Raw genomic sequence first — 22,838 nt, 5'->3', positions numbered from 1 at the left:
ATAAGCATTGGGAGATCAAAATTGAGAGTAGGAGTGTGCTATAGGCCTAATGACTCTGATGAGTATAATAAGAAACTGGACAGGGAAATAGAATGGGCCAGTAAATCAGAGAGTCTTATAATGGGGGATTTTAATTTCCCAGATATTGACTGGATTTTGGGGGCTGGTCACTCACACACTAGCAAGGCTTTTGTGGATTTATTGGATGATTGTTTTCTACATCAGCATGTTCGGGAGGCAACTAGACGGAGTAATACTCTTGATTTGATTATCAGTAGTGATTCTTCATGCATTAAGAATCTGCAGGTAAATGAACCACTAGGTGGCAGTGATCACAGTTTGCTGAAGTGGGATTTACTCAAAGAGGTAACTACCATCAGGGGTAAAGGGAAGGGTTATTACTTTCGTAAAGGCGACTACGATGGACTGAGACAGTATTTAAATTCTATACAGTGGGACCAACTGATGATGTTACCAACAGCAAATTCAAAATGGGAAGCATTCAAAGAACTTATCTTGGAATCTACTAGGCTTTACATACCAACTAAGAAATATTGTTCAAGGTTTAGGCCTAAGTGGATATCAGATGAACTAATGAGACGTATGGCAGAGAAGAAAAATGCATGGGATACATACAAACTAACACGTGACACAGAAGCCTATGATAGATACAAGTTGATCTGTAACCAAGTTATAAAGGTGGTTAGGCAGGCGAAGGCAGATTACGAGAAATCTTTGGCAAGGGATGCAAAGAAAAACATCAAAGAGTTCTTTACTTATGTAAACTCTAGAAGGAAGGGGATGAATCAGATTGGTCCACTTGATATCGATGGGTCCTGCTCAGGTAGCTAACAAACTAAATGAATATTTTGCATCGACATTCACACATGAGGAGTTATTCAGCAAGGGGAATGCCAGAGGTGTATTCAACTCTGGCAGTAAGCTAGAGAATCTTGTAATAACTGAGAGTAAAGTGGAGGAGAAATTGTTGAAGATAAACACAAGAAAGGCGCCTGGGGTGGATGGGATCTATCCGGTTATATTAAAGGAGGCAGCAAAGGAAGTAAGCAAACCCTTAGCCATAATTATGAGAGCTTTCTTGGCCTCAGGGGAAGTACCCATGGACTGGAGATGTGCAAATGTGACCCCAATTCACAAAGGAGGATCAAAGGGTGACACAAGTAATTATAGACCTGTTAGTTTAACTTCTGTTCCTGGAAAATTAATGGAGGCACTGGTTAAAGAAGCACTGCAGGATCATCTAGACAAGACTTCAGTTATAGCTCAGAGACAGCATGGTTTTGTTAAGTGGAAGTCTTGCCTGACCAATTTGATTGGATACTATGATGCAGTCACAAAAGAACTGGATGCAGGGAATAACTTTGATATCATATACTTGGATCTTAGAAAGGCTTTTGATACTGTTGCACATGGAAGACTGCTGCACAAATTGGACCAGTGTGGCATTGGAGGCAAATTGCTGCTATGGATAAAGGGGTGGTTGAGAGGCAGAAGACAGAGAGTGGTAATCAATGGACACTGCTCATCGTGGACTAATGTTATTAGTGGAGTCCCTCAGGGTTCAGTATTGGGTCCATTATTGTTTTCTGTATTTATAAATGATATTGATGATGGTATATCAAGCTTAATGTCCAAGTTTGCAGACGATACGAAGGTTGGGAGGTTTGTCAAGGACACTACTGACATTATGCTACTGCAACAGGATCTGGAAAGGTTGAGCAGATGGGCTGAGAGGTGGCAAATGAAGTTTAACCTTGACAAATGTAAAGTACTACATATGGGAAACAGCAACCCCAGAGCAACGTATCAACTCTGTGGTACTACACTGGCAGTGGTAGAGAATGAAAGGGACCTGGGGGTGGTTGTGCAGGCAGATATGAAGTTTTCTGAGCAGTGTAGATGGGCTGCAAGAGTAGCTCATGGTGTATTGTCGATGATATATAGGAATTTTTCTAGCAGGGATACGGAGGTGACTATTCCCTTGAAAAAAGCAATGGTCAGGCCACACCTAGAGTACTGTATACAGGTCTGGAGGCCTCATTTCAAGAAGGATGTAGAGATGCTGGAACGAGTACAGAGAAGGGCAACAAGATTAGTGAATGGAACAAAGGGGTGCTCTTACGAAGAAAGGCTTGAGTTTTGCAAATTACAGTGTCTGGAGACTAGGCACCAGCGAGGTGATCTGATAGAGATGTATAAAGCCTTGAATGGGTTGAGCCTGCTCAGTTCTGATGGGATTCTTCCTCTGGCTCAGAAAAATCACCTGAGAGGGCATAAATTCAAATTGAGGAAAGACAGATGTAGGATAGACGTGAGGAAATTTGCCTTTAGCCAGCGGGTGGTTGGCTGGTGGAACAGACTTCCATCCCTTGTCGTGGAAGTTGATAGCCTAAATAAGTTTAAGGCTCAGCTGGACAGGTATTTCGAACGAACAGAGGGGTGAAGTGGTTATTTTTTATTTATTTATTTTTATTTTTATTTTTTGGCTGATGCCGCATAAGCTTGCTTTCTTGCATCAAATGCCTCTACTAATTCTAAACTGATAAGGCTAAAGTGCATGTAATGTATTGATCTTGGATGTCCAAGATCACTACCCTCAAGATATCCATTTCTCTGGTTACCAAAAGGTTTCTGCCCTAGGTGGCAATGGTTAGCCCAAAGCTACCTAAGTGGTATGCCATAAATCATAAATGTTTTTCTGCAACCAGCTGATTTATGCCAGCTCTGAGCACATCCAAGATCACCTCCCATGAGGTGATCTTGGATGTGCTCAGAGATTCTTTGTGCGATCTCCTCTCCTGACTCTGTTCTTTTTGCTTTTCCCACAATGCTTTGTGCTAGTCAAACCATGTTATTTATTTTTTTTATTTTAAATTTTGCTGTACTCTAAATGCTTTACTTTAAATGTTGTAAGACATCCATTTCTCTGGTTACCAAAAGGTTTCTGCCATGGGTGGTAATGGTTAGTCCAAAGCCACCTAAATAGTATGCCCCGAATCATAAACATTTTTCCAGAAACAGCTGGTTTATGTAAGCTCTAAGCACATCCAAAATCACCTCCCATGATCCTTTGCACAACCTCCTCTCCTGACTCCGTTTTTCTTTGTTATGAAATGGAAGTGACGTTATTTCCGCTTCACAAAATCATAACAAATTGGTTTTACTACTGTCCGAAATTTAGTAGGTGCCACCAAAGATGTTTACACATCAAAAAAAACCTTTCCTATTTCACCTCCATTTACTCAAAATGCTTGTCTAGTTCTTCTTTGAACTTATTTAAGTTGTGGATTTCCACTACAACAGATGGATGCTTGTTCCAACTGTCAACACCTGCTGGCTAAATACAAATTTCTGCACATCTATTCTATAATTATCTTTCCTCAATTTGAATTGATGTCCCCTCAGGTGAGTAACCTGAGGAAGAAGTAGTAGTAATGCCTAGAGCAAAAGAGAAAACCCAGTTTTTTAGATGCAGAGGTTGAAATATTTGTAATGTACTTATGCCAAGAGAGCTTAGAAATCAGGGTAATCTCCAATAGAGATATGATCTTGCCTAGAAATCGGCGTGTCAATGAAGGTAAACATAGGAGCAGAAGAATCCTTTTTGTGAGATATAAGACAGGACTGAGTTTTAGAAGGATTTAAACCAATTAAGTTTTCTTTTCCTCACTAGAGAATTATCTGGAATCAGCATTTAAGGAATTAGCATTAGCATTAGTAGAGGCATTTGATGCAAGAAAGCAAGCTTATGCAGCAGCCAAAAAAAAAAATAAAGTAAAATAAATAAATAAAAAATAACCACTTCCACTTTACCCCTCTGTTCGTTCGAAATACCTGTCCAGCTGAGCTCTAAACTTATTTAGGCTATCAACTTCCATGACAAGGGATGGAAGTCCGTTCCACCTACCAACCACCCGCTGGCTAAAGGCAAATTTCCGAACATCTATCCTACATCTGTCTTTCCTCAATTTGAATTTATGCCCTCTCAGGTGATTATTCTGAGCAAGAGGAAGAATCCCATCAGCATTGAGCATGCTCAAACCATTCAAGGCTTTGTACACCTCTATAAGATCACCTCGCTGGTTCCTAGTCTCCAGACACTGTAATTCGCAAAACTTAAGCCTTTCTTTGTAAGAGCACCCCTTTGTTCCATTCATTAATCTTGTTGCCCTTCTCTGTACTCGTTCCAGCAGCTCTACATCCTTCTTGAAATGAGGCTTCCAGACCTGTATACAGTACTCTAGGTATGGCCTGACCATTGCCTTATACAAGAGAATAATCACCTCCTTATCCCTACTAGAAAAATTCCTATATATCATTGACAATACACCATGAGCTACTCTTGCAGCCCGTCTGCACTGCTTAGAGAACTTCATATCTGCCTGCACAACTACCCCCAGGTCCCTTTCATTCTCTACCACTGTCAGTGTGGTACCACAGAGTTGATACGTTGCTCTGGGGTTGCTGTTTCCATTTTTGTAGTACTTTACATTTGTCAATGTTAAACTTCATTTGCCACCTCTCAGCCCATCTGCTCAACTTTTCCAGATCCTGTTGCAGCAGCATAGTGTCAGTAGTGTCCTTGACAACCCTGCCAACCTTCATATCGTCTGCAAACTTGGACATTAAGCTTGATATACCATCATCAATATCATTAATAAATACAGAAAACAATAATGGACCCAATACTGAACCCTGAGGGACTCCACTAATAACATTAGTCCACGATGAGCAGTGTCCATTGATTACCACTTTGTCTTCTCCCCCTCAACCACCCCTTTATCCATAGCAGCAATTTGCCTCCAATGCCACACTGCTCCAATTTGTGCAGCAGTGTTCCATGTGCAACAGTATCAAAAGCCTTTCTAAGATCCAAGTATATAATATCAAAGTTATTCCCTGCATCCAGTTCTTTTGTGACTGCATCATAGTATCCATTCAAATTGGTCAGGAAGACTTTCCCTTAACAAAACCATGCTGTATCTGAAGCTATAACTGAAGTCTTGTCTAGATGATCCTGCAGTGCTTCTTTAACCAGTGCCTCCATTAATTTTCCAGGAACAGAAGTTAAACTCACAGGTCTATAATTACTTGTGTCAGCCTTTGATCCTCCTTTGTGAATTGGGGTCACATTTGCACATCTCCAGTCCATGGGTACCTCCCCTGAGTCCAAGGAAGCTCTCATAATTATGGCTAAGGGTTTGTTTACTTCCTTTGCTGTCTCCTTTAATATAACTGGATAGATCCCATCCACCCCAGGTGCCTTTCTTGTGTTTATCTTCAACAATTTCTCCTCCACTTTACTCTCAGTTATTACAAGATTCTCTAGCTTACTGCCAGAGTTGAATACACCTCTGCCATTCCCCTCGCTGAATAACTCCTCATGTGTGAATGTCGATGAAAAATATTCATTTAGTTTGATAGCTACCTGAGCAGGATCATCAACAGTTGACCCATCGATATGAAGTGGACCAATCTGATTCATCCCCTTCCTTCTAGAGTTTACATAAGTAAAGAACTCTTTGCTGTTTTTCTTCGCATCCCTTGCCAAGGATTTCTCGTAATCTGCCTTCGCCTGCCTAACCACTTTTGTAACTTGGTTACAGATCAACTTGTATCTATCATAGGCTTCTGTGTCACGTGTTAATTTGTATGTATCCCATGGATTTTTCTTCTCTGCCATATGCCTCATTAGTTCATCTGACATCCATTTAGGCCTAAACCTTGAACAGTATTTCTTAGTTGGTATGTAAAGCCTAGTAGCTTCCAAGAGAAGTTCTTTGAATGCTTTCCATTTTGAATTTGCTGTTGGTAACATCATCAGTTGATCCCACTGTATAGAATTTAAATACTGTCTCAGTCCATCGTAGTTGCCTTTACAAAAGCAATACCCCTTCCCTTTACCCCTAATGGTAGTTACCTCTTTGAGTAACTCCCACTTCAGAACACTGTGATCACTGCCACCTAGTGGTTCATTTATCTGCAGATCCTTAATGCATGAAGAATCACTACTGATAATCAAATCAAGAGTATTACTCCGTCTAGTTGCCTCCCGAACATGCTGATGTAGAAAACAATCATCCAATAAATCCACAAAAGCCTTGCTAGTGTGTGAGTGACCAGCCCCCAAATTCCAGTCAATATCTGGGAAATTAAAATCCCCCATTATAAGCCTCTCTGATTTACTGGCCCACTCTATTTCTCTGTACAGTTTCTTATTATACTCATCAGAGTCATTAGGCCTATAACACACTCCTACTCTCAATTTTGATCTTCCAATGCTTATGTCACACCAAACTGACTCGACACTGCACTGTCCAGCGATGTCGACTGGCTTCACTTCCTTGGATTTTGTGTTTCTTAACTAATAGCATAACCCCTCCTCCCTTCCTATCCTGTCTATCCTTTCTGTAGACATTGTACTCCCCAAATTCCAGTTCTGCATTCCTTATATCTGTGTGACACCACGTCTCTGAAATCCCCACAATATCTGCCTTTGATGTTTTGAGCAATACCTCAAATTCATCAAATTTATTTACTAAACTCCTAGCATTGGTGTACACGAAAGTATACATGCACCTGTTCTTTTTCTTAGCTACCCTAACACAATCCATGTGTTTACTTGTACCCCAATGATTCCCAGCAGTCTCTGAAATATCCTGCATCTTATTTTCCAGGCTGCGGCTCATTCCAATAGAAGCAGTGCAAGAATCACTTTCTCCTCTGCTAGTGGCTACTGTTAATCTATTAGTCCTTGTATCCCCCCAATCTAGCAGTTTTCCGACCCACCTAACACTGCCTCGTAGCATCAGCAAACATTCTTGCACCCTTTCTATTTAAGTGTATCCCATCCCTGTAGAAGCAGTCTCTCCTGTTAACAAGTACAGACCAGGCTGAAAAAAATTCTACCCCTTGAGCTCTGCACAATCTTTCCAGGGCCGAATTGATCGACAGGGCTCTCATCATATACTCCCTATTATCGTGTCTGGGCAGAATTGCAGACACTTTCAAATTCAACCCTAATTCACAGCTTTTTTTCATCAGTGACCTGTACTTGTTAAGTAATTCCGCCAGTCTCCTACTCTTAATATCATTAGTGCCAACGTGTACAACTATATCACCTTTTGTGCCCTTTAAAGATGATATCCGCTCTACAACGTCATCAACCTTTGCCCCTGGCAGACATACCCTGGTCCTGTTCCACCTATCCTTTTTACAAAGCATGTTTCCCGTTTCCCTGACAATAGAGTCACCAACAACTACTAGTTCCTTTGGGACAAGCGCATTCTGCCTTGGGGGTTGCCGCTGTGTTGCGCGATGACCACGTGCAAGCTCTGGCATTGGTGTGGGCAGCTGAGAGCTTGATGGGCCTCTCACTTGTAATCCTTCGAGGGCATCCACCCTGTCCTTCAAGCTCTCACATAGGCCCATAACAACGCTGAGTTGTCGCCTGATTTCCTTACACTCCTTGCATCGCGCACATACAAAGACATCCCCCATGGCAGTATCATGTCCCATACCTGACTACTCCGCAAACATCAAGCAAATAGTGCACCTTAAAAGGCTGTGATTCAGAGGGCAACTGCCCCCCTCAGTTCTCCCCTGAGCCACAGCATTCCCATTAGCTTGAGCCTTTTGCTTTGCTGCTCTGGTTTGATTCATGATTTCGATTTACTTTCAATAAAATTTCAATTTCAGTACAAAATTAAATCCTAAACTTGTATCCAAACACAGTTATAACGCTATATTTATGTTTCAGTAAAGAGTGTTATCTATGAAATCTACGAGTGTTATCTACGAAATATTTATGTTTCAGTAACGAGTGTTATCTACGAAATATTTATGTTTCAGTAACGAGTGTTATCTATGAAATCCCTTTATATAACTTCTGTATCAAGTTATGTATTAATTATTTATTTTTACTAATTATTTATGTTACGTAACCTAAGTGGTTATATGTATAGTTAAAAGTACAATTTAATTGCCAATGAAGTTTGACAAGATTAATAGATTTTACTGATTAATTTTTGCGTAACAATGGCGGCTATTTACGAACGGTAAACACGTGGATTTGATACCCTTTCCGATACTAAGTAATGCCTACAAAATCTCTATCTAAGTTACTTTAAACTTAAGTACCATAAATAGGAATATAAAGCTACTCTAGAAAATAAGTTAATATGTCAATTTAAACTTATAAAGCAGAAAATAAATCATAAAAAACTTCTCTGTTCCAAGAGCGGCAGAAAGGCACGTCCGAATTGGTAGTGGATATTTGAGAAGTTGAAGCTGTTTGAGCAGGGCAAGGTTTCTGGAAGGTGGAATGCAATGTGCTATCATCAACAAAACTATAGATAGGATTTCCAATCAGTGGAAGAAGGTCATTAGTATACAAGAGGGAAACAGTGGGAGAGAGAACTGATCTTTGGAAAACACCAGCATTAGTGGAGAAGTTAGAAGATAGAGAGCCATCTACCATCACCTGCAGTGAGAGGTCAGAAAGAAAACTGGATACTCAATTATAAAAAAAACAGTTGGAAACCATAAGATGGAAGCTTATTTAGAAGACCTTTATGCCAAACACGATCAAAAGCCTTTGAAATGTCAAGAGCAATTGCTTGAGTTTCGCCAAACTTTTCCATTGAATTTGTCCATAGATGGGTAACATAAGCAAGAATATCATCAGTGGATCAATGCTGGCAGAATCTGTACTGGTGATTGTTGATCAGATGGAAGATTTCTAGATAGTTTAAGACCTGGCAGTTAATTGATTTCTCCATTACTTTAGAAAGAGTAGTAGTAAGTGTAATGGGATGATAATTGGATGGGAGAGATTTGTCACCCTTTTTAGAAACTGATTGGATATGAGCAAATTTTCAAGCAGAAGGAAAAACATCTTTGGAATAAGAAAGTGAAAAAAGGCAACACAGAACAGGTGTCAGTTCAAAAGCACAGGTTTTGAGAACAAGTGGAGAAATACTATCAGGACTTGGAACTCTCTTAGTATCAAGATTCGTCAGAATCCTTCTGACAACCTTTTGATGAAAGACCACAGGAGGCACCAGAATGGAGTGTACTGGGAATGTTTGGAGGCGATTTACCAAGAGGTTTACTTCTAGCTTTGGTAATAGACCAAAATGCTGTACTACCATTTAGACAATAAGCAAGTTTTCTACTCAGTCTGTCCGAAATCAAGTTTTGGGCTGATTTATAACGGCTTTACAATTGTTGCCAGCTTTGGTGTAGGCAGAACTGAAAATTTGGAAACAAGCCAATTGCGATGCGAAACATTCTTCTCTTGAACAGCCCTAGCACATTTATTGGAAAACCAAAGTTTAGATAAAGTACAAGAATTAGCCTCAGTTATTACAATCGAAATTTTGGTAGCAGGTTTAACCCATCTGTTGTTATGGACAAAATAACTAAAACTTTACTCTTGTGACCCGTTCTCCAGGCCGTCACCTCTTTTACCCCCTTGGAATGCACTATTCTCAATTATAGTAACTGGAGGGGTAAGCACTTCTAAAATGTTTTCTTCACAAAAATGCTGACACAACAGTTGCAGGTTTTATGGTGCCTTTCAATATAGGGTGGTACCACAAACTATCCTTTGCTTTGTATTCATGGACATTTATTGTTCAAGAGTGTGTACCCAACTTGTGACAAGTTGCTATTGACTGCAGAAATGCATTTTCCTTGAGTTCAAATCATGTTCAGCATAAACAGCAACATATCATGATTCTGATTGAATATCAGCAGCTTTGGAACCCATTATGTACACACTCTTGAACAATAAATGTTCAATAAATGTTGCAATAACTCACTCTGTAATTCAATCCAAAATCAACTCCTCAATGTCATGAATGTTCACATCTATAACTGCTATCAGCTTCACTTGGGAATACAAACAGGGCAGCAACTTCCATGGCCTTTGGGGAACTTTTTTTGCTTTAATCACACACACATTTTGCACTTGATAGAGTCTCCTTTCCATATTGTGCACTTAATATGCAGTGCATTTCAGCCAGTTTCATTTCTCTTTTATCAGAAACTTTATGGTGCTGCATTTTCTATACTCAGAGTGAGAGAGTTTAATGCCATCTTGTACTTCTTCTAATGTGCATCTGCAGATTGCATGGCTGTGTCAGCGTTTGAATGTAGTGTTCCTACCATCTACCACAAAGAGTAGTTTGTCATTCTGGTAGTCCTCAATGGAAGGACAAATTAATTATTTGCAATCTTTCCACTGAAATGTTATCATAGTTAGAAAAGATAGCTACTTATAGCAATCTATAAAATATATATTTATAGTAAATTTAGTAAATCATATTTAAATTATTATTTGTAGCCCTCTTCCTGCTGATGTTGTTGTTTGGCCACAAAGTACAACAGATGTGAGTAGAGTTGCTCAGTTTTGTTATAAGCATTCAGTTTATATGATTCCTTTTGGTACAGGAACTGGTCTTGAGCTAGGAGTTGGTGCTGTAAAGGTAACACTTATTCTTCATGCATAATCCCATACTTGGATATAACTGTTTTGTAAAGTGAATGTTAATTAATTTATATATTTATACTTTAATTTAACCCTCGAGTGGGCATGTTGTTTAAATTTAAATACTCATTACAGACCATTTATGAATTTCTCATTAATCTGTTTTCCCTGGTCAGTTATATTTAAGCATTCTTAATTATTTAAAAAATCAAACTGAAACAAGTTAATCATAATTTAAAATGAGTTATTTACTTTGAATATTATTTCCATTGAGTAACTTAACAAATTATTATATATATTGTACTATGGTAATTATCATGATGCATTAAGATAACATAAAAAACAAACTCTCAAACATAACTGTTTGAGAGTTTGTTTTTTTTTTGCTTGTTTTTTATAATGTACCCCTTATGAATAGTTCCCATTAATTATTTTTTCCTTGTTCAGTAATACTATAAGCACCATAAAGTAAAATATGTTTGTAGTGCCAATAGCATTATTTTTTTAAAATACCTTTAGTGGTTTCTAACAGAATATTGATGAAAATGGGACAATGCTATTTTCAAAAACTTCTGTTTAGCTAAATAAACAAGAGACTAAAACTAGTAATTTTTCAGGTTGTTTTACAGTGGAAGTAAAATGTATTTGGAAACTGCTTTCATAACTGAATGGTCAGGAGCGGGAGTGCAGTAGCACATGCTCTTTTGAGTAGACTGGGGTTCAAGTGCCTGACTGCAAAATATGGTTGATCTGCCAACTGGTCACACTGGCCAGCATGGCAGATTATGGTCCATTTCCCTCAACATGAATCATTGAGGAGGCTTCCATCCTTCAGTGGATTAGCATTAGCATTAGTAGAGGCATTTGATGCAAGAAAGCAAGCTTATGCAGCATCAGCCAAAAAAAAAAAAAAAAAAACCACTTCCACTTCACCCCTCTGTTCGTTCGAAATACCTGTCGAACTGAGTCTTAAACTTATTTAGGCTATCAACTTCCACGACAAGGGATGGAAGTCTGTTCCACCAACCAACCACCCGCTGGCTAAAGGCAAATTTCCGCACGTCTATCCTACCTCTGTCTTTCCTCAATTTGAATTTATGTCCTCTCAGGTGATTATTCTGAGCAAGAGGAAGAATCCCATCAGCATTGAGCATGCTCAAACCATTCAAGGCTTTATACACCTCTATCAGATCACCTCGCTGGTGCCTAGTCTCCAGACACTGTAATTTGCAAAACTTAAGCCTTTCTTCGTAAGAGCACCCCCTTTGTTTCATTCACTAATCTTGTTGCCCTTCTCTGTACTCGTTCCAGCAGCTCTACATCCTTCTTAAAATGAGGCCTCCAGACCTGCATACAGTACGCTAGGTGTGGCCTGACCATTGCCTTATACAAGGGAATAATCACCTCCTTATCCCTGCTAGAAAAATTCCTATATATCATTGACAATACACCATGAGCTACTCTTGCAGCCCGTCTGCACTGCTCGGAGAACTTCATATCTGCCTGCACAACCACCCCCAGGTCCCTTGCATTCTCTACCACTGTCAGTGTAGTACCACAGAGTTGATACGTTGCTGTTTCCCATATGTAGTACTTTACATTTGTCAATGTTAAACTTCATTTGCCACCTCTCAGACCATCTGCTGAACCTTTCCAGATCCTGTTGCAGCAGCATAGTGTCAGTAGTGTCCTTAACAACCCTGCCAATCTTTGTATCGTCTGCAAACTTGGACATTAAGCTTGATATACCATCATCAATATCATTTATAAATACAGAAAACAATAATGGACCCAACACTGAACTCTGAGGGACTCCACTGATAACATTAGTCCACGATGAGCAGTGTCCATTGATTACCACTCTCTGTCTTCTCCCCCTCAACCACCTCTTTATCCATAGCAGCAATTTGCCTCCAATGCCACACTGCTCCAATTTGTGCAGCAGTCTTCCATGTGCAACAGTATCAAAAGCCTTTCTAAGATCCAAGTATATGATATCAAAGTTATTCCCTGCATCCAGTTCTTTTGTGACTGCATCATAGTATCCAATCAAATTGGTCAGGCAAGACTTCCCCTTAACAAAACCATGCTGTGTCCGAGCTATAACTGAAGTCTTGTCTAGATGATCCTGCAGTTCTTCTTTAACCAGTGCCTCCATTGGCTGCAGTTTATCTTTTTACCTTTATGGTTGTCCTTCAACTTTCTGAAAGTAGCAGCAGCAGTGTTATTTATTATGCTAGAATCCACATTATCACATCTACCATGGGAAACATGAGGTGAAGTACAAATAAATAGTTTTCCCCATGCCATAAAGTAATCATGTATAAGAAATAAAGTCCAGTTTGGTCTAAACGTTGGTGTCAGATGATGATATGATCATGTAATATCAACTTTCATCACCTATTCCCTAAAGCAAATATGAGAAAATAATGAATTACTAGAAACATTCTTTGAAAGATTTTTGCTCGATTGGTCCTCTATTAAAGAGAATTATGATTCTCTGATTGATAAAATCAGTACTAGATACTATGAAAATGGTTATCATCATGACCTTGACACTAACTGTGGGCACTATTTCCACATGTAAAAAGATTTTGGCTCTGTAAATATGAACTTATATTGTTGTTCCTTCATACTGTCCTCAACAAGATTTAAATAAAACCTAGTAGAAAGTTTTTACATAAGAAAATTTAAAAACACACTGGGATAGAAATATACACCATGCATTGGCAGAAGAGTTGATATTTTTGTTATAATCCTAGAAAGAAGAAGAGATAAATACACACTTATAATATATTATGTGTTTATATATTTCAGATAAGATATGGTTTTAAATATATTTTACTGCGATATTTTAAATTAAAAATATTCTTGGAAATAGTCTCATAAAATTTTGCATTTTCAGTAATTATATTTTTGATGGTAATGAGCTTTTTTTCTGATGCTACGCGAGCTTGCATCATATTGTCAATACTCATGCAAATAATTTGAAAATAAATACTTTTCTACTGACCAGTTTTGAAAAATACTCAGTGGCCACATAGGGATATAACTATATCCTTGTTTGGAGTGGTATGGAGCACAATCCTATGGTGGAAAAGCTAAGGTTTTAAGAAGATATGGAAGACAATTACATGTCAGAGAAAATTAGTTCCAAAATTCAGTGAAAAGCTGTGAATTTTTATATATCCCACTCTGCTCACTCTTAACTATAGAATGGAAGACATAAGATGATGCAGATGATGATATCATAGTGTTGGGGGCACAGTGCTTCTCACCTTACCAGAGTTTGTTTTTTGTAGCTCTACTACCAGAAAGGAAGCAATGCAAGAGCAACAGTAATATGGGATTACAAATATTTCAAGCACCAGCAAAGAGAACTAATGACACCATTTAGTGTCAGAAAAATGATTTCATGGTTTGAGAAAGAGGAAATGAAGCAAGAAGAGAATATCACATGTAAAAAGATTTTGGCTTTGTCATATGTTAACTCATTTGTTCCTTCATACTGTCCTAAAAATTAGCATTAGCATTAGTAGAGGCATTTGATGCAAGAAAGCAAGCTTATGCAGCATCAGCCAAAAAAAAAAACCACTTCCACTTCACCCCTCTGTTCGTTCGAAATACCTGTCGAACTGAGTCTTAAACTTATTTAGGCTATCAACTTCCACGACAAGGGATGGAAGTCTGTTCCACCAACTAACCACCCGCTGGCTAAAGGCAAATTTCCGCACATCTATCCTACATCTGTCTTTCCTCAATTTGAATTTATGCCCTCTCAGGTGATTATTCTGAGCGAGAGGAAGAATCCCATCAGCATTGAGCATGCTCAACCCATTCAAGGCTTTATACATCTTTATCAGATCACCTCGCTGGTGCCTAGTCTCCAGACATTGTAATTTGCAAAACTTAAGCCCTTCTTCGTAACAGCACCCCTTTGTTCCATTCACTAATCTTGTTGCCTTTCTCTGTACTCGTTCCAGCAGCTCTACATCCTTCTTGAAATGAGGCCTCCAGACCTGTATACAGTATTCTAGGTGTGGCCTGACCATTGCCTTATACAAAGGAATAATCACCTCCTTATCCCTGCTAGAAAAATTCCTATATATCACTGACAATACACCATGAGCTACTCTTGTAGCCCGTCTGCACTGCTCAGAGAACTTCATATCTGCCTGCACAACCACCCCCAGGTCCCTTTCATTCTCTACCACTGTCAGTGTAGTACCACAGAGTTGATACGTTGCTCTGGGGTTGCTGTTTCCCATATGTAGTACTTTACATTTGTGAATGTTAAACTTCATTTGCCACCTCTCAGCCCATCTGCCAAATTGAGTGAGACTAAAAAAACCCAAAACAACCTCCAAATTCTTCACCCAAGAGCAGTTTGATGATATTGCTACTGTATTCATGAAAAGAAGTATGGGCAGTATTATACTGATATTGCATCAGAATCAGTCACGTGTGGCAGCAAGATGGTTGGTATCCCATATGGACAATGTAGAAGCTGTTGTCTAAGGGTTTTGAAATCGTACCCATATAAATTCCACTGTGAGCAACAATTATATGTGGGTGGTGCCAAAAGTCAACTAACATTCACTCACAACTTGGCATTAATGGAGGTAGACATGAGTAGTCAATTGAACACCCTTTAGGTTGACAAGGCCCATTTCTGTTTGGTGGAATTGCGAATACCCAGAAATTAAGGATTTGGACCATGGAGCCACCTACTATATGATACTGTGCCTTGTGGGTTCATCATTATCTTTATCAATTGGCCCCTTTGTTTCTGAAGAAAATTGTTCTACTAGATTTGTAACATGTTCAGTTTTTGTCCGCTTACCAAGACATGTTTTAGCAGCTGTTGTCATTCCACAATCATAACAGGGAAGATGCATGGAAACAGTTTTTATGCATGACAGAGCATCTGTGTATATTGGGAGATTGGTATAAAAACAGCTGAATCAGCATTTTACCATTTAAAGGATAATCAGCCAGTCATTTCCTACAGAGTGGCTGCCTTGATCACCCAACCTCTCTCTCCTCATGGCTTTTAGCTCTGGGGATACTTGAAGTACAGTATGTATCATGGTAACATTCCTGACTTAGCAGTCCTGAAAGATAGCATCACATGGCCCTTTAGAAACATTTCCCTCAATATATGAGTCTAGGCACTGGCAAGGTGATCTGACAGAGGTGTATAAAGCCTTGAATGGGTTGAGCATGCTCAATGCTGATGGGATTCTTCCTCTTGCTCAGAATAATCACCTGAGAGAGGGCATAAATTCAAATTGAGGAAAGACAGATGTAGGATAGATGTGCAGAAATTTGCCTTTAGCCAGCGGTAGTTGGTTGGTGGAACAGATTTCCATCCCTTGTTGTGGAAGTTGATAGCCTAAATAAATTTAAGGCTCAGCTGGACAGATATTTCGAATGAACGGAGGGGTGAAATGGGAGTGGTTTTTTTTTTTTTTTTTTTGGCTGATGCTGCATAAGCGTGCTTTCTTGCATCATATGCCTCTACTAATGCTAATGCTACATGCTGTTACTCAGTTTGAGGTTCTGCTAGACCAGGGGTGGGGAACCTGCGGCCTTAAGGCCGCATGCAGCCTTTTTGGGTACCAGTTGCTGCCTTTTGTTTATTTCTCTCAAATGCAGAATCCACCTTTTATTTCATGACATAACACCAAACTCAAATATTTTAAGGTAAATTTTATATATCATTATTCTCCTTATATAAATTAGTTTACATTTACACCTTACATTAGCAAAAGAAACATAAAAGGCATAAAAATAATGGATAGATCAATAGAGGACAAAACAAAGTGAAGAGGTAAAATTATTTATATTGATAACTGTGTAGTTAGCAAGAGGCCTGTCAATGGCAGCTCGGTAATTGGTGAACTGGAAATCATCTAGTGAGATGCAGCACAGACCCGAGAGCTTCTTAAGAAAGAACTGTAACATGTTAAAGAAAACATGTGTTAAATAAAATGTATGCATTGCCTTTTCTAATTAAAGAAAATAATGATGAATTATATATTAAAGTAAATACAAAATAAAGCATTTATTTTAATTCACTGATCTTTACAGAATATTATTGTTTCCCATATAGATGATATGGCATCACTTCCACTTGAAACTGAACTTCATTTGGCAACATTACCTTTCTTATTAGTGATGACTCATCTTGCTGACTGCTGTCAGTATCAGTTGACATTCCAGTCATTCTTCCCAGTGCCATCGGTTTTCAGTGCTTGTTTCCTTTAAAACTGAATCTTCATCCAATCTGTGTATTTCATTTTTAATTTTTACTGGTAACTTGATTATGTCAAGAAATAAGAAAAGAGCATTAAAGGAAGAAAAGAGAGTATTCAATGAAGAATGGGAATTGCAGTATTGCGTTGTTGCAGTGAACAATAAAATGTATTTGCTCTGCAATGTCATATTGGCAACATTGAAGAAATACAATGCATATCAGCATTATACGACTCATAAGGACAACAAATATGCTAAACTAGAAGGAGAACCTCGAAAGTTTGCCCTTAAGAAAATGAAAGATGGAAAGCAGCAGCAGCTACAAATATTCAAAACTACATCAGGACAAGGGACTGACATCACTGAAGTGACACAAAGTAGCATATATACTTGGAAGAAGAGGTAAGCCATTTAGCAATGTGGAAATCATGAAAGAATGCAGTGTTGAAGTTGTGGGAAGTTTTTTAGATTCAGCTAAGGTTAATAAGTACAAACAGCTACCTCTTTCAAGGAGGACCATAACTGATTGGCAATATGAATTAGCTCATAATATAACAGAAAAACGTCATACAATATGCCAAAGCGAAGTCATTTATTATTTAATCGCCTTGGATGAATCCGCTGACATTACCAACTCAATGCAGGTGTTATTTTTTATTCGTGTTATAACTGCAGATTTTCATTGTCATGAGGGATTACTGACTTTGGGTACCCTTACTGCCAGGACACATGGAATTGACATCATCACCATTTTCAAAGAAAAATGCCATGAAGCCAAACTGAATTTATGTAGTGACAAATGGGCCTGGAGTACTGGGGTCCATAGTTTAACAGATATTTATTTAAAGTATACCCAGTAAAATAAAATAAAATAAAATAAAATATTTCCAGAAGCTTTCGGAACTCGTGTCCCTTTCTCAACTGACAGAATTTTTAAATACATTACAAGCAAACTGTGGCACGTTACTCATTCGTCATTGTTGTAGCACGGACGTGTGCTGCCTTGCGCCAGTGATCATCCATCAATAAAACGGTTGTCTCCAGGATTGGATGTATACGCATGCCTTTCTGGCGATTTAATGCCTTAGGGTTGTTCATTATGTTTAGTGACTCTAGCCATAGGCGGTGGCGAAAGTGTCGCGCGTGGTCCACTATCTCAAAGTCGCGCTTGGGGTCAAGATCGTGGTTGGTAGCCCAAAAATGTTCTGCAAGCGCGGACTGGTCAGTTTCGGCAAGCCGGATTGCTCTGTCGTGTTCCGTGAGGCGATCCTGGAGACGTCTCGATGTCTCACCTACGTAGCAACTGTTACAGGCCCTACAGGTGATACGGTACACTACATTGCTGCGTAAGACAGGTGTGACAGGGGTCTTCACACTGGAGACAAGTGAACGTAGGTTCCTACCTGGTAATTGTACACATTTTATGTTGTAACTTCTCAGGATCTTCGAGATACGTCCTGACACTCCTGGATAATACGGAATGTAGGCGGATGATATGCCGACTTGCTTCGGAGGTCTTGGGTTGGAAGTAAGTTCTTGTGCCTGTAACAAGCATCTGTTTAGTACATGGGATGGATAACCGCATCTGGTTAAGTCCGCCTTCACACGGGAGATCTCGTTACGTCTAATTGTGTCGGTGCTGGAATGACTCCAGGCCCTGGAGAACAGGGTGCGGGCAGTGCTACTGAGATGGCTAATAAAATAAAATAAAATAATATTTTATTTTATTTTATTTTACTGGGTATACTTTAAATAAATATCTGAATTTATGTAATTTAGTAAGTGTATGCACAGATGGCACACCTTCCATGAGAAGAAAACATGAAGGATTTGTTGCGTTTCTACAGAAAGAATTGCCAGATCCAGATACTTTGATTTGCTTTCAAAGTATCTGGATTTGCTGATGTATTCTTCATCAGCAGAATCTGTGCCAAATCTACTGTTTTAAGTGACACATTAAACAGAGTTATAGGTATTGTAAACTACATTCGAGCAAATACATCGTGACATTGGCAATTTCACAACATGCTTCAACTTAATGATGAAACATTCAGCATTGATCTGCTATATCATTCTAAAGTGCGTTGGTTGTCCCAAGGACAAATACTTGTCAAAATTTTATCTTTGCAAAAACAAATCAAACTTTTTTGAGGAACTGAATCAACAGTGTGAATTGTGTCTGAATCAAAAGTGGAATTATTCAGAGATATTGCATTTTTGTGTGTGTATGCACACAAAAATGCAATATCTTTTCTGTGTATATGTACACATATAATGTCAAAGCAAGATGAACTGAATATTTTTTTGTAAGGTAAAACCAAACCTAAATATGATATCTGGCCTAAAATACAGGCATTTCAGAAAAAGCTGACCTTTTTCCAAAAAGGTCAGTTTTTTTCGGGAAAGTAATTAATGAACAGGATACAAACAAATAATTAAGGAAATGCAACATGAAAGAATACAATGAATGGTTTGCTGATTTTGAGAACATGATCTCACACTGAAACTAGCTTTTCAACCACACCTGATTGATGTCTTCTAAAGCACCTGATGACTTACAGATGGAATTAATTGAGCTCTCAGAAGATAATATTCTAATGATCTCTATTTGATGCGAAGAAGAATCCTCTTTAAATATGACAAAATGCTGTTGAATACCCACTTCAACATGCTCATCAAATGTTATCTTGTTTTGGCACAATCTACTGTTGTGAATCAACATTTTCATTTATGAAACAAATAAAAACCAGCTTGAGTTCTCAGATGACAGATATTCACTTGAGGACCAATTAAAACTACGCTCAATGATGCTGGAACCAAATATCAGACTACTATCTGGCATTAAGCAGTCGCAAAAAAGTCATTAAATGGTTTGTTGTCTAAATTTGTCCATTTTCATCTTTGCTAAACAAATAAATGTCTTCAGTAATTTTTTTGTTTAAATTCCTCATACAATGATAGGCTGTAATTAAAACTGTAAATATGCTTACAAAAATATAACTTTTTTTGTATATATTTAATTCTCAGCATGCAGCCTAATAGTATCTTGGTTAAATAAAATTCGACCTTCCATTATAAAAAGGTTCTCCACCCCTGTGCTAGACCATAATGGTGATCACACTGAGAAACCATATGAATACAAGTACTGATTGACATTGGCGCCTCCGTAGCCAGGTGGGCAGGAGCAGCAGTGCGTAGCACACGCTTCTTGATTAGACCGGGGTTCGAGTCCGTTACCACCAAATACGGAGGATGCAGAAAGGTCAGGGAATGACCACTGCATATCCCCGGAGCAATATGGACTTAGTTGCTAATGCTCCTAAAAAAAAAAAAAAAAAAAACTGATTCACAAATTCAATATTGTTGCTCAGAAACTGTGGGTACTGCACTGTTAATGTGCTTAACAACAGTCATGCAACATATTACATGTTATTATTATTGTTGCTCTTATATTATTTCTCCCTGATTGGGGGATTCCACTCTGTGATGGGTACTGCTACCAAGTACACAGGGTGGTTGTAATGTCTGGTGTTATTGTTGGTCGAGGAAATCTCTGACTATCCTACAGGTGTTCAGGATTGCCACTTTCTGGAGTTCTTTGTAGGTGTTCTCTGGGAGACCTATTGCTGCTAGGCTGCTATGTAGAGTCTTTGGTACCATACCGGTGGTTGACACGATGATCGGGATGGTCGATACTTCTTGCATATGCCACATCTCCCTGACCTCATGTCTCAAGTTCGTGTACTAATTTTTTCCTCATGGGTTTTCTGGACATTGCTAGTGTTGGGCACCGCTATGTCAATCAGGTAGGTAGCCTTTTCCATCTTGTCCACAAGGGTTATGTCCAGTCTGTTGTGCGGGATGGTCTTATCCGTTATTATGGTGCGGTCCCAGTACAGCTTGTGGGTTCGGGTCCCTCTAGTACTGCCTGGGGTTCGTACTTGTAGTATGGTACACTTTCTTTGGTCATCTGGTATTTCCTCGCTAGCTTCTGATGTATTATCCTGGCTACTTGATCGTGTCTATGAGTGTACTCAGTCTGGGTGATCACCTTGCACCCCACAGAGATGTGTTGGATCCTTTTTGAGGCCAGGTGGCATCGTCGACATGTGTGATGCCACCTGGCATCGCACATGTCGATGATGTTATTATTATTATTCTTATTATTAGCTGTATGGTGCAAGGAAGCCTGAGGCTTATGCTGCACCATCCAAAAAAAAAATTCCCAAGTTACCCTAAGAGAGAGAAGTAGAAGGGAATCACCAAGAAAGAGAAGAATGATGATATCCAGCTTAGGACCCTGGGTGTGCCAAGCCCATACTCACCAGATGTGAGCCTCTGGGGTTAACATGAAAATATTCAGCAGTAAAGTAACAATGTTACTGTAGTGTTAATGGCATGTTCTTCATTTGCAGTGTGCACAGCCATAGAGATCAGATTAATTGTTCATGGTAAAACTTTTCCCTTGATACTGATCTTTGGAACTAAGTTTGTTTTTCATATAATTCTCTTCAGCATCCCTGAAGAACATACCTACCAAATTTTGTTGAATCTCTAGACATCTCAAAATAGTAGTACTTTAATTTTGGCCACCTGGTATAGATTCCTTAGATTATATAAAATTTGCAGATCATATATGAAAGTGGTTCAAGATTTCTCTGGACTTTATTTTTATAAAAAGCACATACATACCAAACTGCAAAATTTATTACTCTTTTTCAACATATTTGTTCCTCTAAATTGACACATTTTTGTCATTGCCATGCCAAGAAATGGATGCAAAAAGTGTAGCAAGAAATAGACTGAGTGTACACTTGATTTCATCATAGACTTAAATTTTTACTTTCCCAAGTGCTCCATTCTTAGTCCCAACAAGCAGTAATTCCTGGGGGCTAAATCTGAACCATAAGGAAGGTGTCTCCTGATTTACCAATCCAAGGTTACCAGTATTGTCCATGTTGAATTTGCTGTATGTGAATGTGCCTTATCATGCAGCAGAATAAATTCCCTTTTGGTGGTAGTTTCTCAGGTCTTTTCTTGCAAACTGCTGTATGCATATCACTGAGAAACAAGTTTCTCTAATACTGAGCATTAATCCTTTTGAATCCCAAAAGACACTTGCCTTGATCTTGTCAGCTGAAGCTTGTTTTGAATTGTTTGATTGAGGTGATTCTTTGTGCCCTCATTCCGTTCCATGAAATTATGAAACAAAATAGTGTACCCATAAGTTGTCACAAGTTCACTGCAGGAATGCATTTCAATCCAGTTTAAACCAGTTTGGATGTTCAGTGGAAACAGTAGTGCATTGTGTCTTCTGTTCAAACATCTGCATCATTGAGACTCGCCGAACGACAAGCTCATGAATAATGAATAATTGCTTCTACACTTCAAACACATTATGCACACTTTTAGTGTTGTATTGTGCATTATAATTCTGTTTTACAAAATCAGTTCCTTGACACGACATATGTTCATATCTGTGATATCCGCTTCTTAAAACACACAATATGGAGAGTATTGTGTGTTTTAATGCAAGGAGAATTCAAACTGATTTTACCGTCTTTTAACAGAAATGTGATGATATTGCACAATTCTGCACTCGGAACAACAGAGTCTGATTCCATTTTGTACTGCTTTTAATGTGCATGCACGGTGGGCATGGCTGTGTGTCAGAGACCAAGAGCAGTGTTTCAGTCATTTGCCATAAACAGTATTTTGCTGTTTTATGCACAAACTTTCAGTAAAAAAAGTCCAGATAAAATTTGAACCACCTTTGTAATTATAAGGTGAGTAGTAAATATTCAGTCTTTTTTATTTTAAAGGGCGGAGTATGTGTTGATCTTAGTAACATGAATAATATTCTTGAGGTAAATACTCAAGACTTTGATGCAACAGTAGAGCCTGGTGCTACTCGTCTCGCTTTAAATGGCTACATTAAAGACACTGGATTATGGTTTCCAGTAGGTAAGCTGTTTAAATATCAGTTTTTGAAAAATCAATTATTAATTCTTTTTCTTTCTTTTTTTTTGTTGGCGCATCAGCTTCTGTGGCCATGATGCACCTCCCA

General features: G+C 38.7%; 1 protein-coding gene across 1 annotated transcript in view; it reads left to right on the top strand.

Moving 5' to 3' along the window:
• Positions 1–22,838, top strand: part of LOC150089878 (D-lactate dehydrogenase, mitochondrial-like) — a 101,058-nt gene that overhangs the window by 23,164 nt on the left and 55,056 nt on the right. Inside the window, exons 3-4 of the mRNA XM_090390119.1 lie at positions 10,370–10,511; positions 22,594–22,735. Of these exons, the coding sequence (XP_090246245.1) occupies positions 10,370–10,511; positions 22,594–22,735 (284 nt within the window). The remainder of the gene's footprint in view (positions 1–10,369; positions 10,512–22,593; positions 22,736–22,838) is intronic.

This window comes from Mastigoproctus giganteus, chromosome 2, assembly GCF_048544385.1.
Source record: "Mastigoproctus giganteus isolate SK-2022 chromosome 2, ASM4854438v1, whole genome shotgun sequence".
Classification (NCBI taxonomy): domain Eukaryota; kingdom Metazoa; phylum Arthropoda; class Arachnida; order Uropygi; family Thelyphonidae; genus Mastigoproctus; species Mastigoproctus giganteus.
Note: the sequence above shows the minus strand (reverse complement) of the source record. Positions and strands in the feature narration are given on the sequence as shown.